The sequence below is a fragment of the Miscanthus floridulus genome, chromosome 5, assembly GCF_019320115.1.
Source record: "Miscanthus floridulus cultivar M001 chromosome 5, ASM1932011v1, whole genome shotgun sequence".
NCBI classification, from domain to species: Eukaryota; Viridiplantae; Streptophyta; class Magnoliopsida; order Poales; family Poaceae; genus Miscanthus; species Miscanthus floridulus.
In genome coordinates this window covers 38,279,184-38,301,825 of record NC_089584.1, presented here as the reverse complement: position 1 = coordinate 38,301,825, position 22,642 = coordinate 38,279,184, and the positions used below count along the sequence as shown (strand labels likewise).

Here is a 22,642-nt window from a genome sequence, read left to right as displayed (position 1 = left end):
AAATTATATCCATCACTTTCAAAGACATCTGTCTAAGCTTTCAAGTGTTGCTTTTCATTTGTGTATGTTTTTCTTACTCACTCATGTGTTTTTGTAATTCCTTTGTTTCAAAGCGCTGATATTTCGAAACAGGGGCTACGTTTTCGGGAAGAAAGAAAAGATAACGCAGCGGCCCGTTGGTCGCCGTCTCTACCAAACACGGGTTCCTCGGCCCGCCACCGCCGGTAACCGCCACCAGAACTCCAGAAGTAAGAGAAACCACGCGTGTCAGCCAGCCATTGGATCCTCACCATTGCGCGCTGTTCGGCGTGCGCATGCGATCCCCGTCTCCGTGCGGCTGTGTGAGGAGAGAAAGGGAAGGGGAAGCAGGAGCAGGAGAGGTTCGTCATCGCGTGGTGACCGCGCCGCTCTGTTCCTTCGCCCCCTCCTCCTCCTTCCGGCTCTCGCTGTCACATGTACGTCCGCCGGCCCTATTCCACGCTCGATCTCCTGCCGCCCTACCTCTCTACTGCTCGATCTACTCGTCCTCTGTTCTGATCTGTTGCTTTTGCCGTGCTCCCTTTTGGTGGGTTTTTCTTTTTCTTTCTCCCCCCTCGGAGATCAGGTCGTGTGGCGCCGGGGGAGCTCTGATCCGGATGGTGCAGCGCCGCGGGATCGCCCACGGCCATGATTGATCGCGAACGAGCAGGTCAGAGATCTCTCACCCTAGATCTTGCCCTGTAACGCCATTTCCAGTATCGAAGGTCGCGTCTTGCGAGTGGTAGTGGCGAAAAGATGCGATTTTTCGTGGGTTTTCAGCGGAATTCTCTCTTTCTTTTTGTGGGGCTCCGGTCTTTTCAGTCTCACTGAGTGTGTAGATATTTAAGTTGCAGTAACTGCGTGAAATGCTATACTAGAGATGCCATTGTGCACGGAGGTGGTTTATTTTGCTGCAGAGTTTGGTGAGTTTGGTTGTGTGCTGGTCTGAGAGCTGGTGCTGTTGGGATTGGTAACTGATGGTAGCATAATATGTGATGGAATTCACTGAATGTAGTGCTTCTTGCATTTTGAGTGCAAGTTTGGTAGGGATAATTTTACGTTGCTGCTCACTGCTAATGGGGATATGTTGTGCCAGGAAAAGATATCCCCCCTTTGGCTATGCTTAATTATAGATTTCAAGCAACACCAGTCATTTGATTTGGTGGCAACATTGAAGTTTTCTTAGAATTCCAGCGGCTTACCCTGGTCCATCAGCATTACATTCAGGACCATAATAACGTTTCAGGTTTGTTACATACCAACAGATCAATGGCCACATCCGACACCCCTACCAAAAACACCCATCGGAGTTTCAAAGTTTGTATATAAAAGAAACATAGCCCACGTCACACAGAACACCACGTCCAAGGCTATGCAAAGTAAACCACGCTAGGAAAACCAAAGGTATCATCCATGCTCAGATCGGTTCCTCATCATTGATCATGCCCCATCCATTGTAACTCTTGCTGGTCTGGTCACCAGAGTCGATAGCGACAGCTCTGAACTGCTGTAGGTGGCGAGTGGGGCACAGTTACTCCCAAGACTTGACCAACGCTACAACTTTTGCATACCGCACCATATGCCATCCTGAAAACACATAGAATGTCTGAGCTTCCAAAAAGGCCCCACATCGCTGCGGAGCTAAACACATTTAGCACCCCATATGCCTTTTCTCACAGATCCAACATTTTGCATCTGATTTAAAGTCGCAACACTTCAGCTAGCTCCATCCACATTTAAGAGGCTACTAAGCATCCAAAAAATAGGTGGCAACATTGAAGTCAGTCTGTACTAATGGTTATCTGAAATGTTCTTTAATAATTTTTGTCTTGCTGGCTTGCTGCTACTATGCTATCACTGATTTCATCAGAGTGTCCTTGTTTATTTGTTATGATGTTTAGCACTAGTAGTGTAGCTTCTGCATCATGTTAAAAGAAGCTTGCACTAAAACCTGTCCCGAGGATGATTTCTCATGCAAACAAGTGTTCTTGAGTTTCCATACGCAGCAAAATCTTTGTATTGATTTGGGGGAAATGTGCTGGCTTTAGTGTTTTTTAGCGCCATGCTTTAATTTCAGAATTATGTGGTAACTTAACTGGGTTTGGATCAAAGTTTTGCTAGGCGCTAGGCGAAATCTAGGCGATGACCCTTAGCCTAGCGACTAGTCCAGCCTAGGCTAGCCTAGGCGATGCTAGGCGTTTTTCTAGGCGTTTTGCCAATTTATATTTATATATCAATATATAATATATACATTTATAGCACAAATTATGAATAATTTAGATAAAAAATAGGGAAGGACCAGTAGACATACCTTAGGTCCTTTGTCCTTAGTTGCAGTTGATACACTACTGATCACTGAATTTCCTGCAGCACTGCTGCAATAGAAGTGGACAACACTTTTAGATGCAATTGGGCATCAATACAAGTGATACAAAAAATAGGAAATAACAAGTTAGGTACTTATCTGAGGTCTGAGCCTTCTCCCATCCATTATCAGCATTTCAGCAGCATAGGATAGCCTTTTGAAATCACCAACATGAAGGGACAGCAGGCAGCAACACAGAATATAAAATGGATAGTAGACTAGCAGTACACTACATCACATGATTGATGATTCTCAGTTCTCACAACACAAAACACAAGCACACGACAGGAGTTCTAAGTTCATAAGTTAAAGATACATGGATGCATAATAAAAGCTAAAACATGACATGAAGCTATCTCACACTTCTTCAGTAGGGTTCATCCATCACATAGTCATCCTCATCTTCATCAAACTCTTCTTCTTCGGACTCAAACTCTTCTTCATAGAGCTCTCTCACCCTTGCACTTCTACGCAGCTCTAGTTGTTCTTCTGCTCCCACTGCATCTCCAAGCACAGACCAAGGTATCACTGCATCTCCAAGCACAGACCAAACATCTAGATGCAGTCAACAATTTCACAGATTCATTATAGTAGATACATGGAATCATTCAACAATTTCAGATTTCAGAAACAGAGGAGAGGAGAGCAGGGAAAAGGAACAACTGCAGGGAAAGGAAACAGAGGAGACCGGCTGTATATGTTTGCAAACAGACAAAGCAGGGGAAGGAAACAGAGGAGCAGGGGAGGAGGACATACAGACCTTGGGAGGAGACCGGCGGGGAGGAGCTTCTGGCGACGAAGACGAAGAGACCGGCGAGGAGGAGCACGACCCGCGGGGACGAGCTCGTCGAGGAGGAAGGAGACCGGCGGGGAGCAGCGTCGCCGGCGGGTCTTGCCAGGCGGGGAGGAGGCTCGCCAGCGGGATCTGCTTCCAGGCGAGCAGCGCAGCCGGCGAGACCTGCTTCCCGGCGGGGATGAGCACGACCCGTGGGGATGAGCTCGTCGAGGAGGAAGGAGACCGGCGGGGATGTAACACCTCGGGTGTTTTAAAACCCTAAAACAGGGCATGTCATCGTATGCATTGCAAATCATTTGATCTTAGTGAAAATTTTGATGTGCATTCACTAAAACAAGTTTACCTTTATGTTGTATGTGTTGAATTGTATTGTTTGAATCAAGTTCAAAGTTTTGTTTGGATTTGCATTTTTCAAAAACCCTAATTTCAGCATTTAAGTTTGCCTTGGAAAACCCATTTCAAAATCTAGGCACATTTTGGGGTTGAGCCTAAAAGCAAAAGTGTAGAGCTTGTCGAGTTGTACAAAGTTGGTTTTTGGAGTTTTCAAAGTTGTTTTATAAAATTTGAAGTAATTTGAAAAGGCGTAAATTCTCAAAATGTCCCCTTTTTGAATTCAAACTTGCATTTCAAAATGTAGACCGAATTTGGGTATGGTTATAAAAGCAAAGTTGTGGAACTTTGAATTTTGAACAACTTTTATTTTTGGAGATTTTTGAGTTGTTACATAAATTTGTGAGTAATTTGGGTTTTAAATCGAGTGGCAATTTTGTAATTAGTGGGAACAGTACCATCGGGTAGCTGTCACCGCCGGCGATCTTCCTCTGGCTTCCAGGCGCGTTCGTGGCCGTCTTTGGCGTCGCGCTGGCATGGAGAAGGCCCCTGCGTAGCTTCTCTTTGCTTCCTGGTCGCGTTTTAAGCCAACGACGTCGCCGTTCTCCTCCTTTTCAATTCCTCTGCTTTTCCCGTCGCCACCGCCGCTGCTCCGTCGAGCTTTCGCCGTCGACCTAGTGCCGTTACCGTCTCGGCAAAGCCTGTCCCAGCTTTGCCTATTCCTTGCGCACCCAGCCAACTAGCCTTGGTCGCTTGATTTCGCCGAGGAACGCCGCTCGCTGCCTTTCTTCCTCGCGGCCGGCAACACCGACGTCGCGTTCGCCTCACCGTGGCCAGTGCTCCACGGTGCGTATCTGTCCTTGCTTTGTAGCCCTTTAGCTTCGCCGTGTTACCGTGATTCTCTGTGACCTTTTGATTGAACCATTCCTCTGCTGCAGTCACCGGAAGTCAAGCTTGCCATCGCCGTCGTTGCCATCACCGTCGCCTGACGCAACCTTTGCTGCTCATCGTCTACCGCACGCTCTAACACGATCTAGGTGAGCCTCTGTTGCTTCGCGAGTAGTTTTAGGGAGCTCTAGCAAGCTCTAGTAGCTTGAACATCGCGGCACCGCCGTGCATAGCTCGGCCGACCCGCCATGGCCGGCGACGAGCTCGGTCCAAGTCGAGATTGGCGTAGTTAGTACCTCCAATCGATGCGCCGTGGTGTAGGGAACGTGTTGGTACCTTCGCCTTGGCCAGAGACCTCACCGGCGGCGAGTTACCGGTGGTCAAATCGCGGTCGTCGCTGTTGAGCGCAGGAGGACGGGGATGACAGGTGGGGTCGCGTGTCAGTGACTCAGTTTTGAAAATGGATTTTTTTATTTTGCAGATTTGAATGAATAGTGATAGTTTTTGTTATTTTTGTATAGAATTAATTAGAGCTCCAAAAATTATGAAATTTTTTGTGTGACCTCTCTGTGATGTAAACTTTTTAGGAAAAATATTAAATATTGATTTTTAGTACTTTTTGGATGTAATAAAAATTGCTCAATTAATTAATAAATGAGTTTCCATGATTTTTCTATGCTTTATTAATTATCCAAAAATTATAAAAATTGTTTTGCCACTTAGTTATCATGTGATGAACCTTTACAAAAATTTTGAGCTCAATTGGAACAAGTTGATTTATTTCATAATTTTGAATTAAATAATTAATTCATAAAAGCAAATAGTAACCTTTAATGATTTAGATTTTGTTTGAATTTTTGGATTGAGTGATGACCTTGGGTCATTAGTTGGTAATGATCCTTGGTAATTGAAGTAAGTGTTACGAAAAAGGTTTAGTTAGTTTGACTTGTAACTGTACCGCGAAGGAAAGTTGTATTCAAGTTGTTAATTTTGCATCCATCATCGAGCATCATATTTTTGTATCTCGCATCATGTTAAACATGGCATTATTACTACGTGTAGTGAACGGAGGTGAGCACGTGGTAGTTAATCAAGTTGCGGAGGAAGTTAATCCGTCTGTTGAGGTCGGATTTGATAATTGTGGAATATCTCCGGAACCTGACTTTTCCGTGAATCAAGGCAAGCCCTGGATGCATTTAAACCTACCTTGTGTTTTACAAATTTTTATCGCTTTTGCTTTTATATACTGCATTAAGTGATTAGAAGTCAAGTGGAAACCGAATTGGTGCATTACCAACCTTGTTTTTTCATATCTACTTTGTTACCAGTTTTAATTCGTAATGCCTAGTTATGCTTAGCCATACATAGACAGATAAAGGTCAGGTGATTACCTGTCGCCTGTGTGATATAAAGAGGTTTTTGGTTACGGTCGATTATTCATGTTATCATGAGTTATGTTACTAATGCCACTCCACTACTACTATGGTTTGTAATATGTATCGAACTTAGTTTATAAGGTTTGAAACAACTGGTTTGTAAACTAAGTTATTGTAAGACTTCCGCTAATTTACTCTGATGTAAATATTTGAATAAATGTTGTAATACTGCAATGACTCTGTAATGGGATCCTGCTCGGAAATCGTGGATGATTCGGGGTTCCCCGAGGACACCTGACAGTCTTCTTAAGTTACCAGGAACATATGCATAGTCGTCAGAGGTCGTTGGACACTGACAGGTGCATGTGGGTCCTATAATTTAGGAGGTTCTGCCACAGAATGGTATCAGAGCTGGTCGTTACAAAGTCTTTGTTGTATTGTTTTACAAAAACTTCAAAAATGATTTGGGATAAATCTATTTAACTTGTTAATTTGGTCTAAATTGCTTCCGACTTATCTTATTTTATTCTCACCATTCCTTATTTGATTAAAAATGCTTTGTGTGGTGGAGTAGTAATCTTATTATGCCCTATATAAAAACAACTGTTGTTTATGTGCCTTATAAGCTTTGATGTTTTTGTTCGTAAGAACGATTCATGCATCATGATTAAGTCACTTGTTACTTCTTTCACCTCTGAGTCTGGGTTGGGTAGTGAGTCTGGGTTGAGTTATGTAATCTTGCTTCCTACAGTATGGCTCGTACCAAGGTAACACCCCGTAAGTCCGTTGGACCCAAAGGAGTTCCTCGTCACCAGCTTGCCCATAGGAATGACGATGCTAGCTGTAGCAGCTCTAGGCCTGATCCCTAGGCAGAGATACAGAGGCTTACAACAGAGTTAGATCAGGCTACTAGAGATAGGGCTGTGGATGCCATCCATGTGGGAGAGTTATGGGATAGATTGAGGTGTCTCACCACCGCTCACAAGAACTACGAACGTATGTTAGTTCGTATGGTGGAAGGAAGGAATGAAGTTTGGCATAGAGAAGATATAGCTAGAGCTAGAACTCATGAGCTAGAATTTTATGTAGAAGATTTAGAAGAATATTCTACCAATCTACATGAAGAAGTCTATAGGCTGAGCAATCTCCTGGATCCAAATCATGAACCTCAAGCTGATGCAATGGACCCTGGTGTCATCATTGCTAATAATGATGAACTTGAAGAGGAAGAAGAAGACGATCCAGAAGAATTAGTGATGGTCGATGAAAGTGATAATGAAGGCGAAAATGTTTCCGGAATGGATACCGATCACGAGGTTTGATGTGGTCAAGGAGAAGAGTAGAGTTGTAAAATAGTGAGATCTAGTTAAGTAGTCTTGTTTTGGTGCGGGCTTGTGTTTAAATAAGTGAAACCAATGTAATGCGTTGTAGTAAGCTCTTTTATCGTTTAATAAAGGCTTGTGAGTTAAGTTTGGTTTGTTATGAACAGATGCGTCGTACGCGTGGTTCGCATATTCCTGGTACTTCACAAGATGAACACGGTATTCTTGATCCGCCACCAGTTCCACCCAATTTGGCTGACGCTATTGCGGCGCTAGTCAATGTGACTGTTGACAATGTTCGGTTGCTTCGAGAGATAGCTCAGAGTAATCAGAATATGATGCAAGGAAACCGTGGTCGTAATCATAACAGGCAGGAGGCTACGTATGTTGATTTTACAGATACAAGACCACCAGTGTTCACCAAGGCCGATGAACCACTGGAGGCTGATGATTGGCTTCGGACCATGGAGCAGAAATTTGATCTTATTCCATGCACGGAGATTCAGAAACATGTGTTTGCCGCCCAACAACTTAGAGGTGCAGCAGGTGCTTGGTGGGCAAACCTAGTGGCTATGCAACCAGCTGGTATTCCAATAACTTGGGCTGAGTTCCGTACTGCCTTCCGAGCCCATTATATTCCAGAAGGAGTGATGGCCATGAAGCTGGATGAGTTCCTTGCTTTGAAGCAAGGGGATCAAACGGTTATGCAGTATGTGGGAAAGTTTAATCATCTTTCACAGTATGCATCTGAACATGTCAATACAGATGCTAAGAAAAAGAAATGGTTCATGCGAGGTCTGAATACCAAACTACAGACAATGATGACTACCTGTACCAATGTTACTTATCATGAGGCAGTAAATATTGCAATTGCTTCAGAGGAAAAGTATCGGCAGCATAAGGAGATCAAGAAGAAAAAGAGTGGGCTGTCTGGATCTTTCGGTGGAAATCAAAAGAGGCAGAGGGTGATTTATCATCCGGTAAACCATTATCGTCATCCTTATCGTCCGCCGCAGTTCCAAGCCGGGCAACAATCAAATGTCCGTCCTGCTACAACTAATCAGAATTCACAACAGACAAATGCTTCTGGGGTCCCTGCTCCAACACCCCAGGGTCACAAGTATCCTGTTTCAATTGTGGCAAGTCTGGTCATTTCTCGAGGGAATGTCCGTATCCAAAGCAGTCTAATCCAAATTATCAGAAGGCCCCTGCCAATCAACAATAGGGTCAAGCACAGAACAAGAACAACAATAAGAATGCTCAGAAGGGCAAAGATGAAAGGAAGACAGGACGGGTTTTCTATATTCAAGCTGGAGAAATTCCGGAAGGGGAGCCAGTGATGATGGGTATGTTTCCTGTCGTCGATCATCCTGCTGTTATGCTTTTTGATTCTGGCGCATCTCATTCATTCATCAATAGAACCTTTGTCGTAAAGCATGAAATTCCAATTCGCGAGTACTGTATTCTCGGGTGGCGTGGACCCGTTCTTGTTTTAGGGGACCTGAGGGTAGGTTGGTATATGTAGGTCGGGGACCTGCATATGTCGTGTGGTGTGTAATTCCCAGCTGGGTTTAATCGGTTCGAATCGTCGTTGCTCCTCGGTTATGGAGACTCAACTCTCTGTTCATCATCGTAGTTTAATAACTGGAACTTGAGTAAGGATTGAGAAAGTGTTGGATATGAAGTTTCATGATCTCATTACGGATCATGTCAGCTTTGTATATGATATTTTTGAAGATAAAAATGTTGATATAAAGAATCTTGTTAGAGAGCTTTTACGCAAAAGAACTTTGATTATTGCTAAAGCCATACCTTGAATCCCTGAGCCTGCATTCCTGAGTCTTCTCAGTTTTTATTCCGGTTAAGTCTTGTTGAGTACTTTTGTACTCAGGGTTCGTTGACCCTTGTTGCAGGTGAGCCTCATGAGCAGGTCTGTTTTGGACCGTGCTGCATGACTGTTGTTCAGGTCGATGACGATAAGTGAATGTGTGATCCTTGGGCAGGATACTTATATTGTGTGTTTGTATTATGTTACTAATGCCACTCCACTACTACTATGGTTTGTAATATGTATCGAACTTAGTGTGTAAGGTTTGAAACAACTGGTTTGTAAACTAAGTTATTGTAAGACTTCTGCTAATTTACTCTGATGTAGATATTTGAATAAATGTTGTAATACTGCAATGACTCTGTAATGGGATCTTGCTCGGAAATCGTGGATGATTCGGGGTTCCCCGAGGACACCCGACAGTCTTCTTAAGTTACCAGGAACATATGCATAGTCGTCAGAGGTCGTTGGACAGTGACAGGTGCATGTGGGTCCTATAATTTAGGAGGTTCCGCCACAGGGGAGCAGCGTCGCCGGCGGGTCTTGCCAGGCGGGGAGGAGGCTCGCCGGCGGGATCTGCTTCCAGGCGAGCAGCGCAGCCGGCGGGACCTGCTTCCCGGCGGAGGTTGAGGTCGAGGCGAGTACGACTTTCTCTCCCCTTCTCCCCCTTATCCTTCTCCAGCGCAGCAGCGCGCGGCTTTTTCCCGCGCCTGGAGCTCTGCGCGCGCGCTCGCCCGCGGAGCCATTCTTTCGCGCGCGATGGCCCGCGTCGCCCGCCTAGCTCGATTCCGCGCCGCCTAGGGCTCCTGGGCGCTGCCGAGTCGCCGCCTAGCTCCGCCTAGTCGCTCCGCCCGCCTAGAGGGGCGATTACCCCCCTAGTCCAGGCGTCAGGCCATAGCCTAGCGACTAGGCGCGCCTAGGCGAGACGTAATCGTCGATTTTCAAAACTTTGGTTTGGATGAATGTTTGAATTGGTTGTTTCAAATCATTTTGCTTAACCCTGTATGCAGCCGAACAAGCATTAGCAATATGAAGTCCTCTTTGCTAACTGCTATGCCACTTAGCTTTTAGTGCGTTAATTTAATATATGCGATTCTTGCAGTTTGTGAAAACCGCATACTATGCTCAAAAAAATTATTGGGTGTGCGTTGACACAAATTGATATGAAGTGTTGACACAAATTGATATGAAGTGTAGCTGCTTATAGTACTTTTTTTTCTTTGAAATTGGTTGTATAGTGTCATATAATAGGGATGTGGGTGGTCATTTCACAATGTTTTTTTTGCTTGATCTAATATTCTCATGGTTTGGGTGCATTGTGGGTTGTGGACAAACATAATGAAACGGAGGGAGTAGTCAGCAGTTTGTCAGCATTAGCAACTACATGTAGCCCCTTTCGGAACACATTGCTCATTGCTTTGAGGTCCAGAATTCCCCTGCTTCTACCTCTTGTCATGTTTCCTACAAAAGGATCAGTAGCAGTTCTGTTTCAATGAGTTTCTGGCCCAAATGTTATAGGTGGGAACCGCAACATATCTATGCTACTCCTTCCAAAATACTTTGATAACCCCATGATGATCCAAATGATCCTTTTTATTTGAGCGCTTAACAATTGACATGTGCTTCTAAACTTAACCTGATGTTTGTAACATTGAACAGAAACTTTTGGATGCCTCCAGAAAAATTGTAAAGCTCTGGATCAAAGCTTCACAAAACTCACATATTTTGCTGACAAAGCTGAAGCTTTAGCTAACATACTAGAGTTCAAATACTTGAAACATCACCTAGGATCACAGCATAACTCATCAATTACCTTTTGTGATAGAAGCTGCTGCTAGATATTAGCCACCAACCCTTGTGTTGTGGACCAGTCATTGTTACAGTTGACTTTGATTTTATGATTCTTTTGACTTTCCTTTTGCTTTGTCAGACATATGTGCTTGGGCCTTGGTGTACCAAGGGCAACTTTAGTGTTTAGAACAATCTCTTACAAACGTAGGACCCATATGAAGGGTGCTAGCTTGGCAAAATTTCTCCAGCGTTTAGAAATTCAGTTGGTTTTGGAATAGGATCCACCCAAAATGATATTGAAAGCAAAAAGTTGTATCCTCTCTCATCCCATAAAGACTACCGACATTAAAAGGCGGGCCCTACAAAATTTGATTCCCTTGCATCAGTGCCTATTCTAGCTTAAGGCGCTTTCTTAGGACATAATTCAAACTTTGCTTTTTAATTATAGTAGAGATGCAATCATCTCTATTTTGCACCTCTCTTGCAACACTGTCGGAGCTGCCCTAACAATGCCTTTCTATTCTTGGTATCATTTTTTTCTTTGGTTGAATCTTTAAATATCTGGTCGCAACCTTAATTATATGCATATTAAATGTTCTGACTTCATGCATGGTTTTATTTCACAATCTTAATTGCACTGTTTCATCATTTTCTTATGTATGTAGTTTATTTGATGCAGAGGAAATGCAAGTCAATAATGAGGCACCACTAGGGTGCCTCAAGCCAAATATTTCTCAGTATAACTCTCCAGAGCAGAGAGGTGGACTTGAAGGGTTTCCTGAGAATAATGAAAAAAGGAATGATATTGTTGCTGTGGAAAAAATCTGGGAGGCGTCTCCTATTCCAAATCAAGGCCTTAGCAGGCCCTTCTACAGACAAGAATTTTATGCCTGGCCATGTATTTATTCAGATTATCAAATGGTGCGTCAGCCACTACCTTATGGTTTTGACAACCAATTTTATCAGATAAATAGGGACCACGGTTTCCCTATTGAGAACAGAGTTCAGTATCTTCCATTCAAGATGCTCCCTCAAGGTCACCCCCATGATGCACAGCTTCAGGAATTTCAGTATTTCGTGGTTATTGACTTTGAAGCAACCTGTGACAAGGTGAACAATCCATTTCCCCAAGAAATCATTGAGTTTCCATCTGTCTTGGTTAACAGTGCAACTGGAAAACTCGAAGAATGCTTCCAAACATATGTTCGGCCGACGTATCATCAATTTTTGACCGATTTTTGCAAGGAGCTTACTGGCATACAGCAGATTCAGGTCAGTGCATAATCTGAATAATCATGAGGTCATAGTTCTGAATAAGTGTCATCATGATAGCTTAAGCTAATAGAATTTTGTGTTTTTGACTGACTAGTCATATATGTACTCAAGTGTATAGAAAGCAAGGAACCAGTTATTTTCAATGCAGTCTCGATTGAACAAGTTGTATAAACACACAAATAGTTTACTCTGAATTTCAAGCTACCTTTGGAAATGCAGATTATGTTCATCCTTTAGATGCCTGCGAAGTTAAAGGCCTGTTTATGACCCATAGTTTGTATGTGTGGTGTGGCAACAGGTGGGACCAGGAATTTGAGATAATAGGGGCTAAACAAATCAAAGAAACAACATTAGATGCATGGGGACATATGGTGCATATACCAACAAAATTTCTTGATACCATAAGGACTAAAGTGCATAGAATAGGAGCATGAGTGGGGCCACGGTCCAGCCAGCAAGGCTAAGCAGCGGTTGTTTCCCTTGTGGCTGTGGCACCAGCGGCCAGCTACAGAGAGGGCGTGATGCATGGCTATGGGAAGGGGCGGGAGAGGAAGGGTCATGGACTTGCTGGCGGAGTGGCAGGCTGGTCCTATCTTGCTCTTCCCCTTCCCCCTTTCTCCTTTTTCTTTCCTCCCTACTTTAGCATCTCGTTTTCTCCATTTCCTCTTTATGTTAGTATGACGTAACCTTGCCACGCCTCACAAGAACAGTGTTGTAAAGAGGGTAGGTTGCCATGCGTCTCCTTATACCTCCTTAAGGGCACTGCTTGGTAGCTAGTGAATTTCTTCAGAGGATTTTGCTATTACTTTTGAAATGATTTTTGAATCAAGACTCGGGACTGACCTATGTAGGCTCACATTTGGATTTGTTAAAGAAGATTTGCTAAGTCCTTTTATTTGCTTGAGAATAAAAATAAAATAATTAATATTCTGTTAACCAATTTGGGTATAACTCAGTCAGAATTTATAATCATGTGACTACATGGTGAGGTTCAAGTTCTTGTAGTTCCTACTAATATATGGGAACACGAGATGCCTTTTGACCTATATGATCTGGTGCTACGCGAGTTTACTCCCATTCTTCTTTTCTGTTTGAAGCTTTATTACCTTTCTTTGGTATTTGAGATTTAAATTTGGCTACTATAATTATTCTGTACTCTACGTCATTATATATACTGACTACTATAGTTTTATGAAAGCGTTTCTAAAGACAAATCAATGAATCATATATACTTATAGTTTTTATGTACCCAACCTTGTGGAAAATATTAATGTTCATACTCTAGAAAGCTCACACCTAGGCTAAGACGGCAAATAAAAGAAAGAGTTAAAGGCGATGGTGTGTGTCGCCACACACTACTAAGTCGACACGCCGTCGTCATTGCTCGTGCTGCCGTTGAAGTCGATGTGATGCCGTCGTCATTGCTCGTGCCGCCGTTGAAGTCGATGTCCCACATCAAGCAAGCCTCTGCCATGCAGGGCAAGGGCAAGTCGCTGCCAGTAGCGGACACATGATTTCAAGATCGCGTGTACATAGATAACCAACACATTGTCATATATAAAAATTTAAAAGATCTGAAAGCAAAGGGTGAAATACAAATAGTTCTTTAATCCATACACCTAAAGTCTCAACTAACTAAAATTACAAATGAAGTCGATGAGGGGGCTTTTGAAAATGAGAGATGTTTTCATTCGTATCATGTAGGAAAAATTTGGTCTCTATAAATATAATCAAACAATCATTCAACGCCAAAAATGCTCTTTCAACACTTGCTGTTGGAACTAGTAGCCGTAGGACTAAGGGTTTATTTGTACCTCTACTCCATAAAGATGTTAGAATAACTACATTTTTTTGGTTGATTGAGTTCCTACAGCTAATCTACTGAACTGACCACACCAAGTCATTAACACATGAATCAATAGCATCAAGACAACAAATATGAACTAGAATTAATGAATTGCCAATGCGCCCTTCACATGAATTTTTGGTGCCAACTTACTAAGTTGTGGGCTCCCATGCCGCCTACAAGGGCAACGTGGGGTCCGTGGAAAAAGGGTCAGCCAACTTGCTAAGTTGTGGGCTGGTGATGCATAACTCCTTCAAAGCAGCCCTAAGTCACTTATTAGGGGGCCTTTGGGCTTTTGATTTTTTGTTGTAGCGATAGTGACCAAAATTACTAAGGAAATCTTGAAAGATGCGGCAGCCTGTGGGGTCCATCCTTAGTGTGGAATAGTAGCCCCTTTTTCAGGGACAGAACTTTTGGACTTTTTTTTTTGTCATGCTTTCAAGATGCTACCAATTCTTGCCGCCTTTAATCCTCCGTATATTGTGACACCGTGTGCACTTCAGCAGTTCAGCTCAACCTATGTGCTTCTAGTTTCTGACAAAATGAGCTTTTGCAGTTTGGTTGTGGACATGTGGTGCATGTCAATGCCATTTGCTGCTATATGGAGTATGGACCTTGTGAAGAGGTTGTGTGTGGTAATTAACAGTTTTTAGCAGATGCTGGTTGCTGATTGGAGAAGCCAGCCATGGTAGCCCATACTTGACATTTAGGATATTAGTGGTAGTTGGTGCTGGAGGAGCAAGTACTTTGTGTCCTTTTCTGAGCAATTTGTAGAGTGATGTTATTCAATGATGGTACGATGAACTAAGGAAGTTGTCTTAAAAAAAGGAGCTAAGGAAGTTGTCTTAAAAAAAGGAACTAAGAGAAACAATTGTCCATTATGATCATGCAATTCATAGTGTTCGTTTTGTACCAGCCACTGATGGGTACATAACAAAAAAGTAATTAAGTACTTGTCACTGTGTTCAATGTAACATATAGGCATCTTTTAACTAGAAATTGATCCAGGAAACTTTAAACTATATGGAAGTCTTCCTTCCCTCTTCTGAAAGAAAATATAGCACATTAGATTTGATGACGATGTAGCATGCTCCTAAGCATTTCAAGGTTAGCTGATAATAAGTTCTTACTAACTGATCAATTTAATCCTTCTATTATTTCATTGAAATATTACTATTATAGTATTATTTATTATGTATTTTGGCTATTTCTAGTTGGAATGTTGGTGTTGGAGTTTTGGAGTTCAATATTTGTATAGTAAATCCAGTCGACAAATAAAGAGGTCACCTTTGTTTTGTGTACCTTTGTTTTTATCTCACTTTGAACACAATGGATATGCGAAACCACTGGTTCCATGGCATTATTGTTGTGCCAGTTTTGAATATTACTGTTGTCATATGAACACGATCCATGCATGTGTAGGTGGACAGAGGTGTGCCTCTAGGTGAAGCCTTACTCATGCACGATAAGTGGCTAGAGGACAAGGGCATCAAGAACACAAACTTTGCTATTGTGACCTGGTCTAACTGGGACTGCCGTACAATGCTGGAATCAGAATGCAGATTTAAGAGAATCAGGAAGCCCCCTTATTTTAACAGGTAACATATCTTGTATATACATGGTAATAACTTAGTCAGTTGAATTCTCAATTTTTATTGATCAGTATTGAGGAAAAGTGATGGATTATGTGCACTGTCTGATGCAGTGTGTATATCATAGATTTAGGGTTATGGGTCATGTAGGATATGCTAATGACTACTATCCTGCTTCCACGTGTAAAAAAGGGCGTACCCAGTGCAGAGAGCTCCCGCTCTCTGCGGGGTCTGGGGAAGGGTGTCAGTGGCAAGCCTTACCCTCGCCTGTGCAATGCGAGGAGACCGCGACTCGAACCCGGGACCTTCCGGTCACAGGCAGTAAGACTCTACCGCTTGCACCAGGCCCGTCCTTCATGAAAATTGCACGTGTGCTTTATGAAAATTGCAGATTTGGCGTAAATTGGCATCCTGAACTTGAATTTTGGTGGGTTGCCACTCCAAATTTCAATTAGTGCGCTATCCACCAATTTTGGTGCGTTAGATTTTTTTATCCAAAAAGTCTGCTGCCACACAGTGAACTGTACTGATGACAAATTGCAGAAACTGGAAAAAATCGAGTTTTTCCAAATTGATCTCATTGATATTCATTTCTCCTGTCTTATTTCGAGCACCACGACTTCCAAGTAGGTTGTGAGTGTGGATTTTGTATGCTAGAGATGTGGCATCCCTATTAGCAAATTCGGCATGTTGCAATGTTTCAAAGGTTAATCTAGAGACCACAACTGTAGCGCATACAAAGCTAAATAAACCTGCAAAAATTCAATTTCAGATTCATCCTTGATGCTCAGAAACAAAATGGACAAGCAGTCAATCCAGCATTGTTTGTCATGTAGTAACAATATCCCTTGTGGTGTTTGATGAAATCTTGAATCAAAGATGAATGAACTTGAATTTTTGCAGATTTACCTAACTTTATGTGTACTACATCCACGGGTTTGGTAGATTTTATTGAACATTGCAACATGTTGGATTGATCATATGTTTGTTAAAGGTGATCATGATGCCCTGGTCACGAACCCCTAATTCCCACATTATGTTTCATTCACGAGATATACATGACATTTGGATACTATAATATCTAAATGAACTGTGTGAATTAGGGCCCTGGGTAGTAATAGTGTGCAAATTTAATCTGTATCTTCTATCATTTCATGCTTTGTAACATAAAAGTGAAGATGTGCGCTGTTTATTTTCCTCTTTGACAAGCTTGAATAGATAAGAGCCAGATTGTTATATGATCTACATCAATTTTCAAAAAAGTGGGTGAGTGGTTCATGTTGTGGTTGCTCCTTACCTTCTGAAATATAAATTTTTTCAATGGGATTTTTATCTATGTAATTCAAAAGCTTCAATTTTCAATAAGGTAACACTTCCCAGCACCCACCATACTCACACCACAAATGTGTGCAAGCTCACTACTCGTGCTAGAGGTTTTGTGGAGACTTCAGGGCCTCACATAGCACAGGTACAGCTAGATGGCAAACACCAGACAGGCTCTGATGTTGGTGCACAGTTAGTGGTGTACTGGTATGTTATGAAACCTGTGCGCCTGTCAATGGTGTCAATATAAAATTCCCAAACCACTTAAAACTCTGGTTGTTCTGAGTCCTGTCAAGTTGTGCATTTACACTTATATACATATCAGGTTGTGCATTTACCAACCTCTACAATATTAATAATCTAAAGAAATAAATTACACTACTCGATCTCCATGAATTTTATGATAATGTATATACAAATTTGTAATAATTTGCAAGGGAATTTCATTTAACCCCCCGAAAGGTAGCTTTGTTTCTAATATACGCTGCTAAGTTGAAAAACTGTATTTAGCACCCTATATCTCTACTAGCATTGCAAACCAATAGTTCTATTTTTGGCAGGACATGTAGCTTGCAAAGTTAAAATAAAAACCCAAGCCGTTTTATGCAATGTATAACTTATTGAATTGAAACCCCTGTGACAAAAATTGCACTTAAATGAAAAATGTAGCATCATTTCTGTCGCCTTGGAGCTCATCCTGCACCATCCGTAAACCTAACACTATTGCAACAACCCAATAAAACAACCTATTAGGGGAGCCGTGTAAGGTTTTTCTGCTGTCCAATCTGCATGTCTTAGCCACCTTCGCCACTGTTTGAATCCCCAAGGTGTTGTTTTGCAATGGGAGCAGATATGTGGGGAGTGTTAAATGAACTATTTTAATTTATATAGGAGGGTGTTGCAACTGGTACTGAAATATAGGCTGGCATTTTCAATTTTCTGTATTTTGTAAGGACATTTTCAGGCATATCTACACAACATTTTTTATGTATTTTTATTAAAAAAATGGATAGTCAAATTTTAGAGACTGTTACTGCATGTATCACAAAAGGTTGGGATATATTAATAGTGCAATGGCAGGATGTACCTTGAGTTATAACATCACTTCATACAATTTACTGCAGTGTGAAATATGGCCCCTTTGGAACACACAAAATTTTCCTGTTCTGCGTTTTTCCTGTGAAAATGAACTGATTTTCCTGTATGATTCCTGTGAAATCCCTGTGTTCCAAAGGGGCCCTAAATCTTTTGGTTCTCATGGCATTTTGAGCTTATAACCATTCTCACGTTTTCTGCACCTAATCTTCTGGTTCTCGTATCATTCACACTTATAATCATACACACAGAGGATGGCAAAAATTTATGTGCAGTGTGCTCAAATACATACCCAAAGACTTAGCCTTAGATAGGAGTGCTTGGAAAACAGCTATTCACGTGCTTGAACCTTGATTGCTTCTGCTGGGTTTCAACTCTAGCCTACCCCAACTTGTTTGGGACTTAAAGGCTTTGTTGTTGTGCTCAAATACATGCTAACTTGAACTGGGTACCGATAGTTCATTGTAAAGCAGGCGATGAAATGCAAGGCACATTTTATCGGTCATCCTTCCTGGATTTAATGACCAGGAGTGATCCTAAGATATATATGCTTAGAATATGTAGTCCATACTAAGATTTCCAAAGTAATCAATAAAGAAGAGTATTTTTAATAAGTGAGATAGGGGGTGAAGTGGTCTCCCTGGTACTGGGTACCCAAAACCAGGGGCTAGCGGTTTTGTGGGGTCTCTACTATACTAATTCTAGAAAGAAAAATTGAATCAGAAGCTATTATGCTGATCTTTTCAGGGCAGTCCTTGGTATTTTTACAGGAAATGTTTTCTCACAATAATATCAGGATCCTTTTTTAAAAAAAAATGTTAGGATTGCTCACATATTTTTTTTCTGCTATAACTAAATAATGAAATATGCAGATAATTTAACTTGGTGTAATAGAAACCTAGTGCGAGACTACATTTTAGTAACGATCTTATTTGATCTGGATTGTCAATTGGATATTTTTTTGCTTGTTATTTTATGTCTATTTGTTGTATAGAATAGACATATCAGTTAGAGCTAAACAATCTAGAGCTTTCACGCTAAAGGTGATTATTAACTTGTTTACCGCCATTGTGCCGTCTCATGCTAATGAAACTTTTGAACTCATTATGAGTGAGGCACATCTGAGGCCATGATCTGAATCTGAAGGTATCTTGATTATTATTCTAATTTTAGAAGTCTTTTGAACAAATTTTGATCAGGTGGATCAACTTGAAGGTACCTTTCCAGGAAGTGTATGGGGATGTCCGCTGCAACCTGAAGGAGGCAGTCCAGTTGGCTGGCCTTACATGGGAGGGGCGTGCTCACTGCGGGCTTGATGATGCCCGCAATACTGCTCGCCTCCTGGCACTTATGATGCACCGGGGTTTCAAGTTTTCTATCACCAACTCACTTATGTGGCAACCTGTTCCACAGTCAACAACTTGCCAATTATCCCCCGACCGCTCTCCAGATCCAGTCCAACAGCAGCAGAAACCAAAAGAGATGCTGGGATCTCCTGTGCAGGTTAACCCATACGCCACCTCTGCAGGGAAGGACAGAGCGATGCATTGTTACTGTGGAGTGCTGAGCAGGTGGAGCGTTGTGCGCAAGCCAGGACCCATGCAGGGACGGTACTTCTTTGGATGCGGAAACTGGACTGCCACGAGGCGGGCGATCTGCCCATACTTTGCATGGGCCTCGTGAAGGGGGCTGCAGTGCAAGCAGATCTCAAGGGGCAAAGGACCTGGTGCTTTAACTAAGGGAGGCACTGCTCTTCTGCTGCGCCTCCCAATCTGTATATATTATGATATAACTTTGCTCATAAGACAATGGAAGTTCTCTAGGTAGTGTCTAACCTGTCATACTGACTTCTGTCGATAGAAGAGAATGGGGGCCAGATGCTGCTTTGGTGTGATCTATCCATGAATAATCTAAGTTTGTGGATTGCTGTTTTTAACTTAATGGAACTCGTAGGTGTGGTTTGTGCAACTTGAACTTGAAGGCTTGGTTTGCAGTTGTTCAGTGAGTGTTGAAAGTATTGATCAAATTGAAGGTGGTTTGTTGCTGAAATGGTAATGGAAACGCACAGGAAACAGGATTATGCGGACATGATGATGAATCAGTATCTGATTGAGCTGAGATTGGAGCCTTATCGGTTTTGCTTAGTGTGGTATCGGTTAACGGGGACTAGATTGCATGAAGGTGGAAACAAATACTCCATTCAGAAATGGTAATCGTATTTGACTTGAGGAAAAGTCACTTTATATATTTTGATCAACAATTAGTCAAATTGTATGAAAGTTTAGAGCATAAAAGTTGCATCAATAGATTTGTGTTAAAAGTGCCCTATATAATATGATTACCGCTATCAAAGTATTACCTGGTTATGGGCAAGTGTTCACATGCGAAGGAATTACTATACCAGAACCAGAATGCTGGCCCTGTTTTATTCCTGGCACTCGTTTAATGTGGTGGATCAGCCATATGCCTGGTTAGATGTTACTGGCAAAGCAATATGTTCATGCTAGTGTTCCTACCGAGTGAAAAAAAATCCACCGATCAATTCAACATCGATGTGCACTCTAATGTTTCGCTGCAAATCAGGGGCACACAGAGTGAGAATTTTACAGCAGTTGGTAATAATACATCACGAACCATGAGCTGAACAGTTAACTACATGGCTAAGCAGCCTAAGCTACATGAACACCCCCTTCCATTTGGATTATATAGTATGTGCAGGTATGTCCAAATCAAGTCTATCGCAGCCCTGTCAAATCTCCTGATAAGATAAACCATTGAAAACCAAATTGTGAAAAGTATTGCAGTCAAATTGCATGTTCTATTGTTCTTGTTATTCCTTCGGCCGAGCAAGCCAGAGAGAGTTTACGGCACGGAGACGCGAAGAGTAATCACTTGTAGCGCCCGAGCTGACTGTCTAGTGGTCACTGGTCAGGATCCTTTGCATCTGTTGTAGGGACTGCAGCCGCAGTTTGTCAGCCTTGATACATACAGCAAAGAAAAGAAAACTAGCAGTATTTAGGCACCGTTTTCACGCTCTCTACTTCTCTAGTCCCTCCGTCCCCTAAAAAAAGAATACATAACTCACTCACTTCTTGAGAAGTCAAACCTTAAAAAGGTTTGACTAGGTTTATAAAAAATATTACTAATATTTGTAGGTCTAAATAAGTTTATTATAAGAATATATTACATGATTAATATAATGATACTTATTACGCATCATAATAAATATTACTTTTTTCATGTGTCTAGTCAAACTTCTTGAAAAGTGAGATGTGCATTCTTTTTGGGAGGGAGTACTTGATACAACCATCACATAAAACTCGAAGATCTTAGTCAACCCTTTTATCTATGCCAAATATGCATTTGGAAAAGAGGGTTAATACCTGACGAAGGAAATTCTCAAGTGTTCCATGCTTTCCCATGGCCATGGCCATTTGACCCATGTAGTTTGCCACATTTTCTGTTGATCCAGAAGACGAAAGAGACCCAGCCAAGGTTTCAGCCAAGGATTCCTGAAGGGCCTCCATTCCTTGTGAAAGAGCATCCTCAGCCTGCTGTGAAGATTGTTGAAGGTTGCCTATCCCTGACAGGTGCTGTTCGGTGAGAGGTTCAAGTTGTGTCGATAGAAGCTGCAGTTTTTGCATATTTTATCAGTGACCCAGCAATGAAATCACCAGTGCTTGAAAAGAAAACAAACTCCATGTATTAACAAAAAGTGCATTGCTACTCCAGGAGGGTCCAAAAGATAATAAGCACATTGTAAGGCTAGTATATGCTAAGAGGTTGTGCTCATCCTCGTGGAGTCTAAGCTTGAGGGCTTGCTAGGCTTAAGCAGAACTATTCCTCGCAAGCTTTTTTTAGTATTATAAATTAATCTTATAATTTTTAGTTCGTTCGACGAGAGTTCTTTTTAATACTCTTGAATGGATACTAGTGGACATGTACGTACGACATACACGTGTCTATTATTATGAATTATGATATATTTACACCTAAACATATCTATGAGGGCTACTTGCATTTCTTGGTACATTTCTAACCAGATGCGATAGCCAAAATATTTTCCTTGCATACCTTCAGAAGAGTGGCTACAAAAGCATCTGAAAACCCAAGATTCTTCAGGACTCTTCAAATCTAATTAGTAGTCAAGAAAAGCGCAAATGCAGTTAGAAGGTAGCAGGAAGTAACCAAATCATCTCAGGTCTTTGGGTTTCAGACTTTCAGCTTCGATGCATATATACAGTTCCTACCTAGCATAAACATACCACTATATACCAGAACAGGGCCTTAAATGGCTCGTCAAACTTTTAGACATTTTTTGCATCATTTGTTCGAAAGGACAACATCCCAAAAAATCGACAATTTGAAACATTCCTACCAAATAGCATCCATTTTCTAACTTACTAATCATATACTAAAATAGTAACATAGTGTAAATCTTGAAGGAATCAAGAATGCCACTTTAACAGTACATCTTTATATTAGTTTCGACAGCTGAAAAGAAATGTACAGTTCCTACCTAGCATAAACATACCAGAATAGGGCCTTAAATAGCTCGTCAAACTTTTAGACAGTTTTACAAGTGCATCATTTCTTCGAAAGAACAGCACCCCAAAAAGTGGTCCGCACAAGGAGGATATCTATATAAAAATATCATAAGATGGGCGTTGCTAATTTTTAGGTGCAAATAGATCACTCTTGAGGCAAGCTTTTCTTTTGGCCCACTATTGGTGCAAATAGACCAGAGTTCTTTTTAATCGGGCTTGCTAGCCCAGACATCGGGATGGACGGGGCGTC

The 22,642-nt window shown here is 41.8% G+C and overlaps 1 protein-coding gene across 4 annotated transcripts; it reads left to right on the top strand.

Moving 5' to 3' along the window:
* The first annotated feature begins 310 nt into the window (after positions 1–310).
* On the top strand, positions 311–19,871 carry LOC136449856 (uncharacterized). 4 transcript variants are annotated; one of them, XM_066450065.1, is made up of 6 exons: positions 311–455; positions 605–688; positions 5,460–5,576; positions 11,394–11,986; positions 15,258–15,433; positions 19,045–19,871. In XM_066450065.1, the coding sequence occupies exons 2-6, from the start codon at positions 667–669 to the stop codon at positions 19,526–19,528; spliced, it is 1,392 nt and encodes a 463-aa protein (XP_066306162.1). In that variant the 5' UTR covers positions 311–455; positions 605–666; the 3' UTR covers positions 19,529–19,871. The 4 variants fall into 4 exon arrangements, with proteins under 4 accessions (XP_066306162.1, XP_066306163.1, XP_066306164.1 ...); XM_066450066.1 differs by lacking the exon at positions 5,460–5,576 and having other exon boundaries at positions 312–455; XM_066450068.1 differs by lacking the exons at positions 311–455; positions 605–688; positions 11,394–11,986; positions 15,258–15,433; positions 19,045–19,871 and adding exons at positions 2,561–4,355; positions 4,448–4,546; positions 7,263–8,441; positions 9,009–9,273.
* Positions 19,872–22,642: the final 2,771 nt, after the last annotated feature.

Coding starts and splice junctions, on each gene's coding strand:
- LOC136449856 (XM_066450065.1), top strand. CDS start 667: ATGATTGATCGCGAACGAGCAG. Junction 11,987..15,257: donor CTGGCATACAGCAGATTCAG/GTCAGTGCATAA, acceptor ATGCATGTGTAG/GTGGACAGAGGTGTGCCTCT. Junction 15,434..19,044: donor AAGCCCCCTTATTTTAACAG/GTAACATATCTT, acceptor AATTTTGATCAG/GTGGATCAACTTGAAGGTAC.